The sequence below is a fragment of the Eublepharis macularius genome, chromosome 12 (assembly GCF_028583425.1).
Source record: "Eublepharis macularius isolate TG4126 chromosome 12, MPM_Emac_v1.0, whole genome shotgun sequence".
Classification (NCBI taxonomy): domain Eukaryota; kingdom Metazoa; phylum Chordata; class Lepidosauria; order Squamata; family Eublepharidae; genus Eublepharis; species Eublepharis macularius.
The window spans coordinates 32,171,713-32,186,167 of NC_072801.1; the positions used below are offsets into that span (position 1 = coordinate 32,171,713).

A 14,455-nucleotide genomic window follows, 5' to 3' on the forward strand; every position below is an offset into this window, starting at 1 on the left:
GCATAAACAGAAACGGAAGGGGAGCTCCATTCTTCCCCAAGAACAATTCCCCCAGAATTTCACCGATCTGTTCCTTTTTTAATTTCATTTTTTAAAGGACTGTTTTATTTAGTCAATTGAACTTCCTTGTTTTGGGGAAATGACAGGCTGGGCCTGTCCAATTCCCCTCTCTATATGCTTCCTTCGCAGGAACTGGATGTAGCTTGCCACTATAAGGAACCAGCTATGGAAGGTCAATCTCAAACTCATCACTCCAAGTTCTCCATACCATTAGGGAGGATAGATTATGCTTACAATACATGAGACATCAGTTAGGGAGGATTCAATTCCTTCTTTTATTTATCTGGCTGATCAGAAGCCTGAAGAAGAAGTAGGGCCACTTTTGAACACAGAAAAAGGTGCCACTGCTGTGTTTAACAACACCTAACATCATCATTATAATGGCATATAAAAGCTTGCAGTTGTATTTGTCTGGATAATTCAGAGGATGGGGTTCTTCTAAGCATGACAAACCTCCAGGTGCAGAGCCATCTGGGGCTTGGTGAGCAATAAGCAAGGGATGGTCCTCAATTTGCCCCAGGGGCTGGACTTGGAGCTGGGAGGGCAGGCCCAGGAGAGGATACCAGTCACCTTCTGTATTACTGACAACAGGGAGAGAGCCAGGGCATGTGTGCATTCATCCGTGTGCTGCCCCAAGCAGAAAACCAGCCTGTCAGCATAGCATCTGTGAGAGGGAAGAGCTCCTGGTTGGGGATGGAGCAGAGATTCCAAAAATGTGTTGTTCATGGCTGGTGCAGAACATGAAAGTGTTTGCAAAAGGAACGGGTCTCAAGGAAGGATGAAGGTCTGAAGGGGAAGCAGGGAAGGCCATGTTCAGCACAGGGAGTCCCAGGACAGACGGCACATAAGTAAAGAGTAGTGTCAAGGAGCGGGGGGGTGGGGGAGAACAAGAGACGAAGGATTCCTACACTTTGTGCTGCTTTCATTACGGAAGCAGAAGTGTGATCCAGGCCACACTCAACACTCTAGCAGTCTGCACAGACTGGTGCAGTGCAATGTGGGATCCGGAGTACAATGCACGTTGTCAGGCAGTTCTGTTGGTTGCTGCATCTCAGCAATTGACACTCTGGCATCTTAACTGTAAATGCTTCAGCCATTGCAAATTCCACATTAAGCGAAAGGGCTGAAGTCCAGCTCCACTGTAGTGGATCAGCCTCTAGAGATCCTTGGGCTAAATCTACCCACTCACCACTTTGTGCCCCTGAGTTCTAGTATTATGGAAAGGAAGAAAAAGTTGTTTCCCTTCTCTTTCTTCACCCTTAGTCATCTTTTCTCCTAACTAAAAATCCCAGAGACCTTAATATGGTGATACAGGATTTCAAAGGGGGCATGCCATAGATCTATCCAAAGGCATTATAATATTGGCCATTTCCTGATAATACTTAGTACAGAATGTGCCTTTTTTTGCTGTTGCTGCTGTCACTGCCCAGAAACTCAACATTTTCATCAACATTTTCATAATGATCCCAAGATCTCCCTGGTCATTGGCTGCCTGTTCAAGCCCAATCAGGATATAGTTAAAATTTTTAAATGGAATTTCTCAATCCATTGAACATCACTTGATACTTATGGTGAGCCTCATGTGTCATATTGTCATTTGCAGAAATCCTTTTAGAGCTCTTCAGAATAGGCCCGCCGGCCCTGTCTACTTGGGTTCTCATCACACAGAAAATTTGGTATCGTTCACTGACTTAACCACTACACTGCTTATCCCCAATTCTAGTCCATTGGCCTTGAGCAAAGAGGAGTGGCAGGGTAGAAATGTTTTAATAAATAAATTGAAGACCGTCCATTCCCAGTACTGTTCTCTACCAAGTCTCTTTGCTTCCTTCCCCCTGTGGCAAGAACATTTATGGCTCCTGCCTGCTGCTTGTTCAACAGATTTCTAATTCACAAGAGGATATGTCCTCTTATCCCATGGCTGCTAGGTTTGCTTAAGAGTCTTTGCTGAGGGAATTTGTCAAGAGCTTTTTGGAAGTATAAATATATGTCTAGTAGCTCCCTTTGTTCCATGTGTTTATGAAGTCTTTCGAATAATTTCAAAAGGTTGGTGAGGCAGGTCTTCCCTTTGCAGAATGTATGCTAATTTTCTCAGTACAGCTTGTTTCTCTTTATGCTTAATAATTGTATCTTTACTTACATCCCTGGAAAAGACTTTGGACATTTCGTTACCTCCTCTGGGTTCCTTTGTAAAATCTTTCATTACATTTGCTACATTCCACACCTCTGGACTGAAAGCCAGTTTTAAGAAAAAGTTACTTTTTTAAGAGGGCCTGAATAGTTCAGTTTACCCCGATCTCGTTAGAGCCTGGAAGGTAAGCAACATTGTCTCTGATTGGTACTGCAACAAGAGACCATCACGGAAGGCAGGCGATGGGAAACCAACTTGTTTGCCTCTTGTTTGGAATGTGAGGATAGGGTCTCCATGAGTTGGCTGTGACTCAACAGCACCTTCTTCTTCAGTTGTTTTGCATTTGAGTTCTTTATTTGGACCCAGTGATTCATTACATTTATGGGTCAGCAACAGTGACTCCAGCAAGGGTAACTGCTCCACGTTTTCCAAGGTGAAAACTAATACTGCAATCTCCCCATCTTCCTTTAGCAATTTTTGTCATCCAAGGGACTTCTGCCTGGCCAATTTGCTTTTTCCGATATGTATAAAGAAATTCTTACTTGTTCATCCAAATACTTTGCGCAATGTGCACTTCATATTCTCTTTTTGCCCACCTTACTGTCAACTGTCATTCATTTTACCAGAGCTCTGTCTTGTCCGCCATGTTTAGGTCAGACTTCTACTTTTTACAGGAAGCCTTCATACCTTTTATGGTTTCCTTGACTAAACTCCTTAACCATTCTTGCATCCTCCAAGATCTATCTGTGGTATAACTGTATCTGAGTTTCCATTCTTATGGATTTAAATAATTTCCAAGCATCCTGAAGGAATTTGAATCTCTTAGAGAAGTTTCCACTTCTGAAATCAAATGTGTTGGACTTTGGGGTGGGGAGCAACTTCCATCTCCAGGAACACTGGACTCAATGACACCATGCTCATAGATACCAGGGCAATAGTTCTTATGCTTTGCACCAGCTTTTGAGTGCTACTCAGGACCAATTCCAGAGGGCCCTCCCTTCCGCTCCGCTCTGTGACTAACAGTTCTGGGGCACAATTGTTTGTAGTCTCCAAGAACTCTGTTTCTAATGACTTCAGCACCCATTCATCCATTACATGATCAGAGGGTAGCTGAATGGCCCCTTCACTTTCTCTAAGAAACTCAGGGTACTGTACACAGTTCTCTCCTCCTGTACTTTATCTTCTCAACAATCTCATGAAGTAGATTGGGCTGAGTGTGTGTGTGATCAGCCCTACAGAGCCGCCCCACCCCAGGTGTACTCCTTCCCTGCTCTTCCTATGTACATGGTGACCTGTATCCCTGGAGTTTCCCTGTTCTGCTAAGTTTCTTAAATATTTCCATTCCACTCCAAGACCTCCAGCTCTCCCAGGCATTTGCATCTGAACACTGATATTTTCTTCTCCAAAAGCCCTCTGACTGCATGCTTTCCCCCATGACCCTCTCAAATGGCTGTCATTTCTTGGTGCCCTCACTGTTGTGTTCCCTGTCCGCATCTAGATTATCAGTTAGTCCTTCATCCCCAAGGTATGAAGCAAGATGCTTTCCAATTCCAATCTGTTTCTCCTTAGGAGTTACTTGGAAAGCTGCTATGATGGACCCCCCCCCCCGCTTCTGAGGCAAATTTTTCCACCAAAATCCACTTTGGCTGAGCAGCCCCTAGTAGATTGTCTCTATTTGTGGTAGCCCTGTTCAGAAACTTGATGGGAGCCCTCTCAGCTTCTGTGCAGGAAATGGCACTGGAGAGGGTATAACATTCAAGTAAACAACAAATTTATTGAACAGTCAGGGATGGTAAAAGGACAGACAGGGAATAAAAGAGCTGAGGTAAAAATTGTTGGTAGAACAGAATACTCTTTAAATCACAGGCAAACTGAGCTTCTCTAAGCTTAGTTTCTATGTTCTTGTTCCTTAATAGTGGGAGGTGTTTTGTTTATTACTTAGATTGCAGCAACAATGTTTCTTCACAGAGTTCCCTTTTACAAGTCAGGTTTCCAGACGTTAGTTCAAAACCGTTTTCCCTTTCCAACAGACTTGGGGTCCTCCTCAGAGCCAACCCTCTGCCCCCTCTTAGACACTGGGCAGGAATTAATCTTCTTTTCCTAAGAAGAATTAATCCTTCTTCACTTGTCTTGAATGGGAGTCTCCACTTATTACCCAATCACTCTTTGCCAATAACACCCCCCCCAGTTCCATCATGGCTGTGTAAACAGGTTTCAGCTTGTGCTGGCTTTTAGTCTTAGGATTCTTAACAAGAATTCTCCTTTAAAACACTGGTGTTACAGTTAGGACAACAAATTTCTTTTCCCTCATGCCAGAGGGGAACCTGTCTGACCTTCCCTGTCAGGTGCTTAAACACACTCTCCTCAAAATCCTGTCAGCAACCCCCTCAACCTGAAGGAGGGTTCTGACAGGCCAATTGGAGGGAAGAGAGAAGCCTGCCAGTCAAGCTCTTATTCCAGGCTACTGCCAACTCCTCCCTCTCCAACTCTCCAAGTGTTGCACCTAGGAAATCTCTTTACAGTGCATTCCATCACAGCTGCTCTGCCCCTTTTTCGATATTAAGCACCAGCAGCTTTGTTCTGTTTTGGTTCTCATGGAACTTGTCTCTTTTTTACAGGCTCATCTTCTCTCGAAATGTTCACTACTGCCTAATGAAACCTTCCTCCCAGCAGCACTACCGTCATCTCATCCACACATTGAGACCCTTAATCTCTGCCTAATTGTCCTTTTGTGTGGAATGAATGACCACTATTTCAGAGAATACCACCTTGGGGAAGGGGAGGACCCTGGCTGCTTAGCGACCTACATTTTGCCTTCAGGACCACACACCTAGACTTGCCCAGTGGTGTTGATGCTGATATGCCACATGCACCACATAGGGCCTACCAGACTATCTAGACAGAATGTCACGTCTGCAAGCAAGTCACTTGTGGTAAAAATGCCCACCACAGACTCATCTCTTTTCATTCCTAGGATCACCTCTCTAACTACAAGAGCCCCTCCTCCCAGGGGAATATCCTCAGTGCAAGGGGATATCTGTCCGTTATCTAAGCAGTGGATATCTTCTACAGGAAAATTCCCTTCATCCTCAGAACCAAAGGCCTCCTAGACCATCATTATCCCTGACAGCCAAGGATCTTTTGCTATGAAAGCAAGATACCTCTAGATGAAGGTCTTCTCTACTTACCTCTCTGCTTCTCTTAGCTTTTGCACTCCAGCAAACTTTGCCTTGAGTCCACAAACTGTGGCCCTGACAGCTGAGGGTTCATTGCACTGAGCATTCCACACACAACATCCACCTGACAGGCAGACGGTCATGCGTGTGAAATTAAATAGGAATCAATTCCAGCCAAAAATTGTCCAGAGTCAGAGCACACTTTTTCAGATGCATAGGAGTGTCCCTCCACACCAGCTCAATTTATGCATAGAGTTCAAGCAACAGAAAAGGTGGGTGGGGTGAGGAAGTTACAAGGGCGGGCTGCTATAAAACAAAAAATAATCAAAGAGAAATTGGTCCTTTCGGAGTGAGTGAGGACCGTGCTTGACTTGATAGACAAGCAGGGTAGGAAAAATATCTAACCTATAAAAAGCAACAGAGTGTGAGGTAGATTCAGCAGGGCAGTACAAAGACCATATAAAAGGGCAATCGAATTAATTAATTAACATATGTAAAGGGAGGATCATGCAAAGAGACATTGGCACCTAGAGTGACTGAGGAAGGCAAAGTCCTTATTTAGGCCTAAGGATTACATGGTCTTAAATTTGTTAATGCAGCCTGATTCTGCACTTTCAGTTCGATCCTCCCTTTGAAGGAGTATTAATCAGCAACAGAATGTCTTGTAAGTTTAAAATGTTTCCTCACTGGTTTCTGAATATTGTGATTTTTAATGTCAGATTTTACATCCATTTATTGTTGTGTATAGGGACTGTCCTATTTATACAGTACTCTGGATGTCCTCTCTGCTAGTGACTTTTTACCTTCATGACTGGTTTTAAAAGCAAGGAAGTCTAGTACCCGGGGGTGAAAGTGACTTATATTTCTTATTGCCCTGTCTTTCTCATAGAAAATGGAAGCAGAAGATGGGAGGTACCATGTCGGCCACTTTCTTAACGGTAGTATTGGCTCATGCCAGCTTATTGACACCCCAGCTGGTATCCTGCCTTCCTTGCCTGGTTTCTGAACTCCCTTGCCTCCTGCTTGGAAGGGGGCATACCTAAACCTAGAGATCCTTGCAGGGCAGCGACAGGCAACCTCCTCAGAAGTTAGATGACTCTGCTGCCTCAGCTGATCGCTGGATCACAGCCAGTGTAGGGGGCAACAGGTCTTGAAGTAGACAAGGCCAGAGGAGCAAACTGCTCAGAGATGCAACCAGAAACCTGTTCTGTAGGTTGATGTTCCAAGGAGCCTTTAACCTCTTTTTATCTGTTTATTTAGCTTGTAAATTACTGCAGTAGAGACAGTCCTGCCCTCACACAAACCAAGGAATGGAAAGTGAAGCTCTCTCTGACAGCCAGTGTTCCTGTTTGCTAACATGTGCCCCACATATGCACTTGCACATATATGCTTTATTTTTATTTTAATTTATACTGTGCTTGGTCCCACAGGCTTAGTAAGGCATATCAGTTTCCTTTTCCTTGTCCTCTACCATGCACTGGTGGTTCTTGGGGGGTGGACAGGTTTCAAAGCTCTGCATAGCCCCTCAGGCCTCTCCATGGTTAACAGAAATAAAATCTGCAAAATGAGCAAATTGGGTGTTTGCCTTCTGTTTGCTGAATTTATCACAAAAATAGCTTGTCCTTTTTCTATTATAGATCCAGAGGATCTATAATAGCCATGTTAGCCATGTTAGTCTGTAGTAGCAAAATAGTAAACAATAAAGTTGGCTAGCCTTAAAGGTGCTACTGGACTTTTTATTTTTTCTATCACTGACCAGTCACAGGCCTGCCTGAAGTGGTCCTTGCTAGATATTTTTTCCTCTTGTCTTTCAGCGACCGAACTATTTTCTCACAGGAAGCCATTCCACGACTTGAAGATGGAGGCACAGGGCAAAGAGGAGGAAACTTACATCTTAGTGGAATATGCCTTTGAGTACACTGCCAAGGATGGGCGTCTCGTGTCGATAAAGCCCAATGAGCGATATGTGTTGCTGAAGCGAACAAATGACCACTGGTGGCATGTTAGGAAGAGCAAAGAGACCCGGCCCTTCTACATCCCAGCAAAATATGTCAGAGAGCTGCCTCCTATGGCCCAGACTGAGCCACCTTCTGAGAATCTGCCCCCCACAACCCTGCTGGAGAATGCCGACTTAAGGGCTTCCATTGGGGTTGCCCAGGAGCAGCCACCTGAGTATGAATATCGGTTTGTGAGTGCTGCTCAAGCATGTGAGGTTCAAAAGACAGATATGAATGAACCCAGGGATTCTTCCCAGGCCCATTGTGTCTCCTCACAGGCAGGACTGGAGGTCCCTCTTGATGTCGGCAAAAAGGTTCTGCCCCCCGTGTATGGAACAGTGAGAGCTACCCCTGGCAGCCTGCGCACATCTCATGGCTGCCTTAAGCCTCATTGCCCAACTGGGCCCAACTGTTCCCGTGTAGGCTACAACCATTCCGCTGAATACATCAGGCCAACAGTGTCCCTGGATGACCTGGCCAGGTTCACTTCTCACAGCCAAGCAGGCATGGAGGACTTAGGATTGTACAAAGCAGCTTCGTGGGGTCATCCTCGCACACTCCTCAAGAGCAACTCTGAAAACTTCTGTAAGCCAGCAGTGGAGGAAGTGAAGCAGGCCGTCAAGGAGTGGGTCACAGACCTCTGTGCAAGACAGGTACAGTACCCACCTGGGAAAAGGAATCTAGGGGTGTTCAGTGCTTAAAAAGAGCCAGTGTGGTATAGCCTGCCAAGCAGGGGGCATAGAAAGAGGCAGGCCATAAAGTGCCACCACAGCCATGTGCACTTCATGCCACACCAACACTGGCAGGCAGATCCACTGTCAGACCAGAGCAGTTTAGTGATTCTGGGGCTCTGGGCTAAAGTCAAGGATGAGCCCTACAACTCATCTCTTCCCACCAAACTCAAATGATTTTGACCTACTTCGTAGGGTTACCGTGAGGATATATTGGATTAGGAGAGAATGTTGTAACTCACTTTGGGTCCTTCATGTTGTGAGATTGAGAAGCATTTACAAAGTGCATGTGAACAGACAGCTCACTCGGGTAGGGCTAAGCGGTGATGTGTGGCAGGACAGAGGCTGCAGCACGTTTTTAAATTTTATATTTATTGGACAATTTATAGCATGACTAGGAGAAATATATAATGCAGCCCCCCTTCTCACTGTAACTCCATGATAAAGAAAAGCTGCACTGTTGAATGTCTCTGCCAAGAAAGCGTTTGACAGACTTTGGGGGCAAATCCAGTGATCCAAGGTGCACGCAAAGGAGCCTGCAAACACTGACTGGGCAGTAGGGGCAGCCTGGCCATTCACTCACGGGAAAAGATCCCTCTGGGGCACTAGCAGCCAGGAGCATGAGAAGCCAAGCAAAGGAGCTCTGCCAGCGATGCAGGGTCCCCTCAGCTCAGATCTTGCCAGCGATGCTAACAGTGGCATGCCTGCTGCCTCCTCCTGCAGCATCGCCAGCCAGGTCTGATCCAAGTGGCCCTCACAGCACTGGTCTCCAATGCTCCTCAACCTGGCTAGCTCCTGGGCCATTCCAACTGCCCAGGCTACTTCTGTGGGGCAGCAGAAGAAGCAAGCACCCCTTGAACTTACCTGCTTGGTTGCTCTTAGGATGAGGATTTTTGTGGTGGTGTGAGAACACTTTCAATTCCCGTTTTCTATGGCGATGCACACCAACAGGAAAAACAGGCAGCAGCCCTGTTTCAGGTCTCTACAGCCTAAGAGAGAAGTTAGCAGACCACCTGTCAGTTTCATGGAGAAAAAAAATTCTGCTTCTTTAATAGACATAGATACGGTGTTATTCACCAGGGAAAGTTATGGTCATGAATAGCTTCACCTGTCCAGTTATGGTCCAGGTCATGAACGGCTTCACCTGCCCATTTCTACACATGAAGCCTCTATTAATTAAAGGGAGAGGACTGGGGTTACCAATTGCCCGGAGAAAAATGTCTCATCCCTTCAGTAGAGTCTTAATATGTGAAATGGGCAGCTGAACCTTTCTATGGCACTGAGGTAAGTAACATCACCTAGTAAATAACATCCTGTTAAGCCTCTATTAAATCGGCTGGTTGCTTCCTCCCCCTTCCCCAGGTCAGTTGGCAACTCTAGGAATCAGAAACGTTTTATAGTTGTGGGCAAACCTAGTTCTGTCTTAAGGCAAACGATGAGTATATCATTCTGCATAGTTTGAGTGAGCTGACCTCTCCCAGGAAAGACCAAAAACTAGGGCTGTTTCCACACGTCTGACCTGCCTGTGGAACATCGCGCAAAAGACCCAGAAGACAGTGTCTTCTCACGTGAAATCGTGCCAGGAAGACGCTGTTATCCAGGAGTTTTGCGTGAAATTACACAAAACTCCCAGATAACAGCCTCTTCCTGGAGCAATTTCGAGCGAGAAGACGCTGTCTTCCGGGTAAGGTTGCCAGCCTCCAGGTAGTGGCTGGAGATCTCCTGGAATTACAACTTGTCTCCAGGCCATAGAGATCAGTTCACCTGGAGAAAATGGCTACTTTTGGGGGTGGACTCTACGGAATTTTGCCATGCCAAGGTCCTTTCCCTCCCCAAACCGCACTTTCTCCAGGTTTCTCCAGGTTTCACCCACCCAGATCTCCAGGAATTTCTCAACTTGGAGCTGGCAACTCTCCTTCCAGGTTTTTCGTGTGATGTTCCGCAGGCAGGTAAGATGGGAGAAAATGGCCCAGGGATGAGAACCAGCAGCCAGTCTGACTGGCAGAAATTTGAGTCCCACCACTGTGAAATTTGGAGACTGGTCAGACCCTGACCTGAACCTGAACAGAATCCTTACACTGGGGAATCAGCATGGTATAATGGTAGGGTTGCCAACTGCCAGGTGGAGCCTGGAGCTCTTCCAGACTTACAATGATCCCCAGACCACAAAGATCAGTTCCCATGGAGAAAATGACAAGTTTGGAGGGTGAACTGTACTGCATTGTACCCTGCTGAGGTCCCTCCCCTCAACCCTGTCCTCCTCTCCAGGAATTTCCCAACCCAGAGTTGGCAGCCTTTGAAATGCCCCAGTCAGAGGAAGGAAGCCCCCAAAGGAAACATGGGAGAGGAGAAAGTCATGACTAGGGACCAATTCTCACTTGACATTTTGTACTTAGAACAGTTCAAAATAACATAGCTCCATTCAAGTATGAATGGCTTGTGGACACAAAATTTGGTTTATGTCCAGCTCAGACACTTGAATCAAATATCTCAGAGGTCCCCAACATGGTTCATGTGGGCACCATGGTGTCCAGACCGACACATTTCTTGGCACCTGCCAAGTGTTTTCAGAAAGTGGGTGGGGCCTGGTGGGGCTCTTGTACATTTCCCAGTTGCCTGCCAGAGGTGGAAAACTCCCCAGAAATTTTCTACCACTGGCAGGCAATCCAGGCAAGTGTGCACTGGGCACCCACTTCCTAAAGTGACATAGTTGTGCCAGCTGTGGGTGTGCTCCTGCACTTTGCTGGCTGCTGGGCCAACTTTGGCCCCAAACAGGCCAGAATTAGCTCCACGCAAAGTGCAGGAGCACGCCCATGACTGGTGTGATGTGTGGTTTGCACATGCGCGAGAGGAGGTTTAAAGAGGTACGTCCAGGTTCCCTTCCCCTCCCACCGAGAACTGGGAACCCCAGACTCTTCCCTGGCGCAGCTTCTGATTGGTCCCTGGAGATCTGATTGGCCTTGCAGATTAATATAACGTTCCTTCAGCAGCAGCTATCACAGTTTTGGTTTTATTCTCTCTCCCTCCTCTTTCTCTGTGTATTTTTTAAATTACACCACTTCTCCCCTACCTTCTGAGTATGTGTATGGAATGGCTCTGCTTCCTGTGGCAGCATTTTGTGGTTACACCCACCAAATCACCCACCTGCTTCCTTTGGCAGCCATTTTGTGGTTACACCCACCATCCAGAGTCAGAATTCCAAATGAGCCCGCAGATTCAAAAAGGTTGGAGACCCCTGAAATATCTGATTAAAAAAATACTTCATAGGATTGTAAAGGGTTCATGTTGAATTTACACATGCACATTTATAGTTGTCGAACTTTAAATTTTATTTTTGTGTAGCTTGCTGTAATGTCAACGTAGTGTGAGTGTGGCTGCCCAGAAACCTGAAGAAAAGTATTCTTTAATAGAGGTGTAATGTGTGGGAATGGGCAGCTGAAGCTTTTTATGACATGGAGGTAAATCACATCACATTGGAAATAAAATCCCATGCAGTTGCTATTAAAGAGACAGGACACTTTTCTCCAGGCCTGTTGGCAAGCCTACCTGCATGACAGGCAGCCATTCAGCAGGGTTTTCTTCCCAACAGTGCTTTTCTGTGCTGGTCCTTGGTCAAATTGCAGCCTTCCATTGACAGCAATGGTGGTGGCAAGTTCTGTCAAGTCATAGCTGATTTATAGCGATCGCTGCTGGCTGGGGTTTTCCAGGCAAGACACTAACAGAGATAGTTTGCTATTGCCTGCCTCTGCATAGCAACCCTGGTCTTCCTTGGAGGTTTCTCATCAAATTACTGACCAAGGCTGACCCTGCTTAGCTTCTGAGATTGGGTTTGCCTGGGCTATCCACGGCATGTTGACAGCTATACCTGGAGGGGGGCGGGATCCAAGCTAAACAAAAAGGGAACTTTGTTATGTTAAAATGCTCAGATCAAATTATTTCCTGCTGCAGACTCACTTCCCTGCAGGTGGCAGCACGGTCCTAAGGCATTAGAAATGGCACCTGGTATGTGTATGCAAGTGACCAGGGTCATGCCTGCTGGTCTTGTGTGCCCCACCCCCAGGCATTCAGAGGTGCCTCTTTGCAAGCCAGAAGGCTGCAGCTGTTCTGAGGGTGTGCAAAGGGTTGCTTATATATGTGCATATATGCACAGAGTACGAGTGCGTCAGTGGGACTGCTCGCTTCAAAGCACAGAGCAGTGTATGAATGCAGTGTATGAGATGTTTAATGTCTGCACAGGACTTTAATCTGCACGTGCAGCAGAGTGAGGTAGTAGAAAGAATGATACTCCTCATTTTTTTTAAATAGCAAAATTCTCGGCAAGTGGAAAGTTAGCCCAGAAAAGGGAAAGGTATAGTGCTGTTCTTTGCCTGCTGTGCTAGTCTGCATGTGGAGAGGCTTAAACTTAAATACAGAATTCCATCCCCTGCCACAGACTTGTGGTAAGAATGGTGCAGCCTAATCTACTGGTTAGCCCAGGTGAGCCTGATCTCCTCAGATCTCAGAAGCTAAGCAGGATTGGCCTGGGTTAGTAATTGAATGGGAGACATCCAACTAAAACCAAGGTTGCTGAGGAAGGCAATGGCAAACCACCTCTGTTAGTCTCTTGCCATGAGAAACCCTGGCAGGGTTCGCCATAAATCAGCTATGACTTGAGGGCACTCTCTACCACCCCTCTACTACCTTATTCTACTTAGGGTTGCCAGCCTCCAGGTAGTTAACAAAAGAATTCTTTTGTTAACTTACTCTGTCAGGACTCTCCAGTTTCTGTAGCCTCCAGGCAGTGGCTGGAGATCTCCTGGAATTTCAACTGATCTCCAGGCAATAGAGATCAGGTCCCCTGGAGAAAATGGCTGCTTTGGTGGGTAGACTCAATGGCATTATACTCTGTTGAGGTCCTTCCCATCCATCCCCCAACCCTGTCCTCTCCAAGCTCCACCCCCAAATCTCCAGGAATTTCCCAACCAGGAGCTGGCAAGCCAGTTTAGGGCTGTCAGCCCCTTCCTGGGACAAATAGGAGAGCCAGGTCTCCCCAGCAACTGGCAAAGGGGAGGGCCTCCGTTATGACAAATTGCTAGTAATGGGAGTGTTTCCGCTCTTCATGTGGGGCTGATTCTTAAAGAACAGGCCTTCTGGGTACTGAGCCTGGCCCCGTGTGAACATGATGACATTGCTCCCAGAAGCAACATCATTGTGGTTGCTGGCCAGGACTGCATGCCACCTGCTTGCCTAGCTAGCCTGCCAATGGTAAGTGATCATCACTGGGTGGTTTATCATCTCCTGGTGGGCAAAGGGGCAAACCGCTGGCAGTTCACTCACCATTGATGGGCACCTTGCAAGCCTACCCACCGGACCATGCCCCTCACCACCACTTAGGTGGCCAGCAGGGGGAAGAAAGGAGGGGATTTACTGGTAGCTGCTAGCCCTTCCACGTGATGTTGTGACATCACTTCCTGTATGCCCGAAACGGATGTCATCCATTGCTGGGTTTTTGCCCAAACAGAGGTTCCAGTGTGGCAGTGATGTGATGATATTACCAGAAGTCTCTGCTGCCTCTTCCCCTGCCCCATACCAGTTGCCAAGGGTGACCTGAGGTGGGATTGTGGATGGGTGCCATTTCAGGCTGTAGGTATAGGACGTTCTGTATCTTGCCTTCCACACGTAGTACTCCTTGCACATAAATGTGATTCTTGAGTTGCAGTCTCCACGTGGAGCCACCTCATTCCAGGTTTGCCACCTTGGAAAGGCACAACTCTGGCACAAGGCCCACCGCGTCCCTCTTACAGCAAAGCAGAGGGGGGAGAGGCAGGCGAGCACAGGAGGCCACTGGCATGTCAGAGCTTGCCCCTCCCCCCATTCATTTCACTCCTGACCTGAAGAGATGAGATCACTTTGAATGTGATGGAGGGGAGCATTCTTCCATCCCCCACCCCCACCCCAGTCATCCAACTTGCTCAGGTTGCCAACTTCCAGCTGGGGCTGCCTGGGATTATCCCAGAATTATAGTTGATCTCTAGACAACAGATCAGGCCCCCTGGAAAAAATGTCTGCTTTGGAAGGTGGACTCTGGTATTATGTCTCACTGAGGTCTCTCCCCAGGCTCCACCCAGAAGTATTCAGGAATTTCCCAATCCAGTGCTGGCAACCCTAAATGATAGAAGCAGTACCTTAAAAAAGAATTAAAACTCGCTTTTCTCCTTTCCCGCGGGAAAGAAGGGCGGGGGGAACAGTCACGGTGGTGGAAAACTGACTGGCTGGCACCCCTGTCTCCTCCTCAGCTAAATTTGTGGCATGTACTAGGAGGAAGTCACCCCACCTCTAGGGTTGCCAACAGTCCTGGAGAAAAGCAGGGCTTTTTTTTCA

General features: G+C 46.9%; 1 protein-coding gene across 5 annotated transcripts in view; it reads left to right on the plus strand.

Annotated features, from left to right (window-relative positions):
* ARHGAP27 (Rho GTPase activating protein 27) overlaps window positions 1–14,455 on the plus strand; it is a 50,032-nt gene that overhangs the window by 2,615 nt on the left and 32,962 nt on the right. For all 5 annotated transcript variants that reach the window (XM_054993546.1, XM_054993549.1, XM_054993548.1 and 2 more), the window contains one exon: window positions 7,182–8,017. In XM_054993546.1, the coding sequence (XP_054849521.1) occupies window positions 7,182–8,017 (836 nt within the window). The remainder of the gene's footprint in view (window positions 1–7,181; window positions 8,018–14,455) is intronic.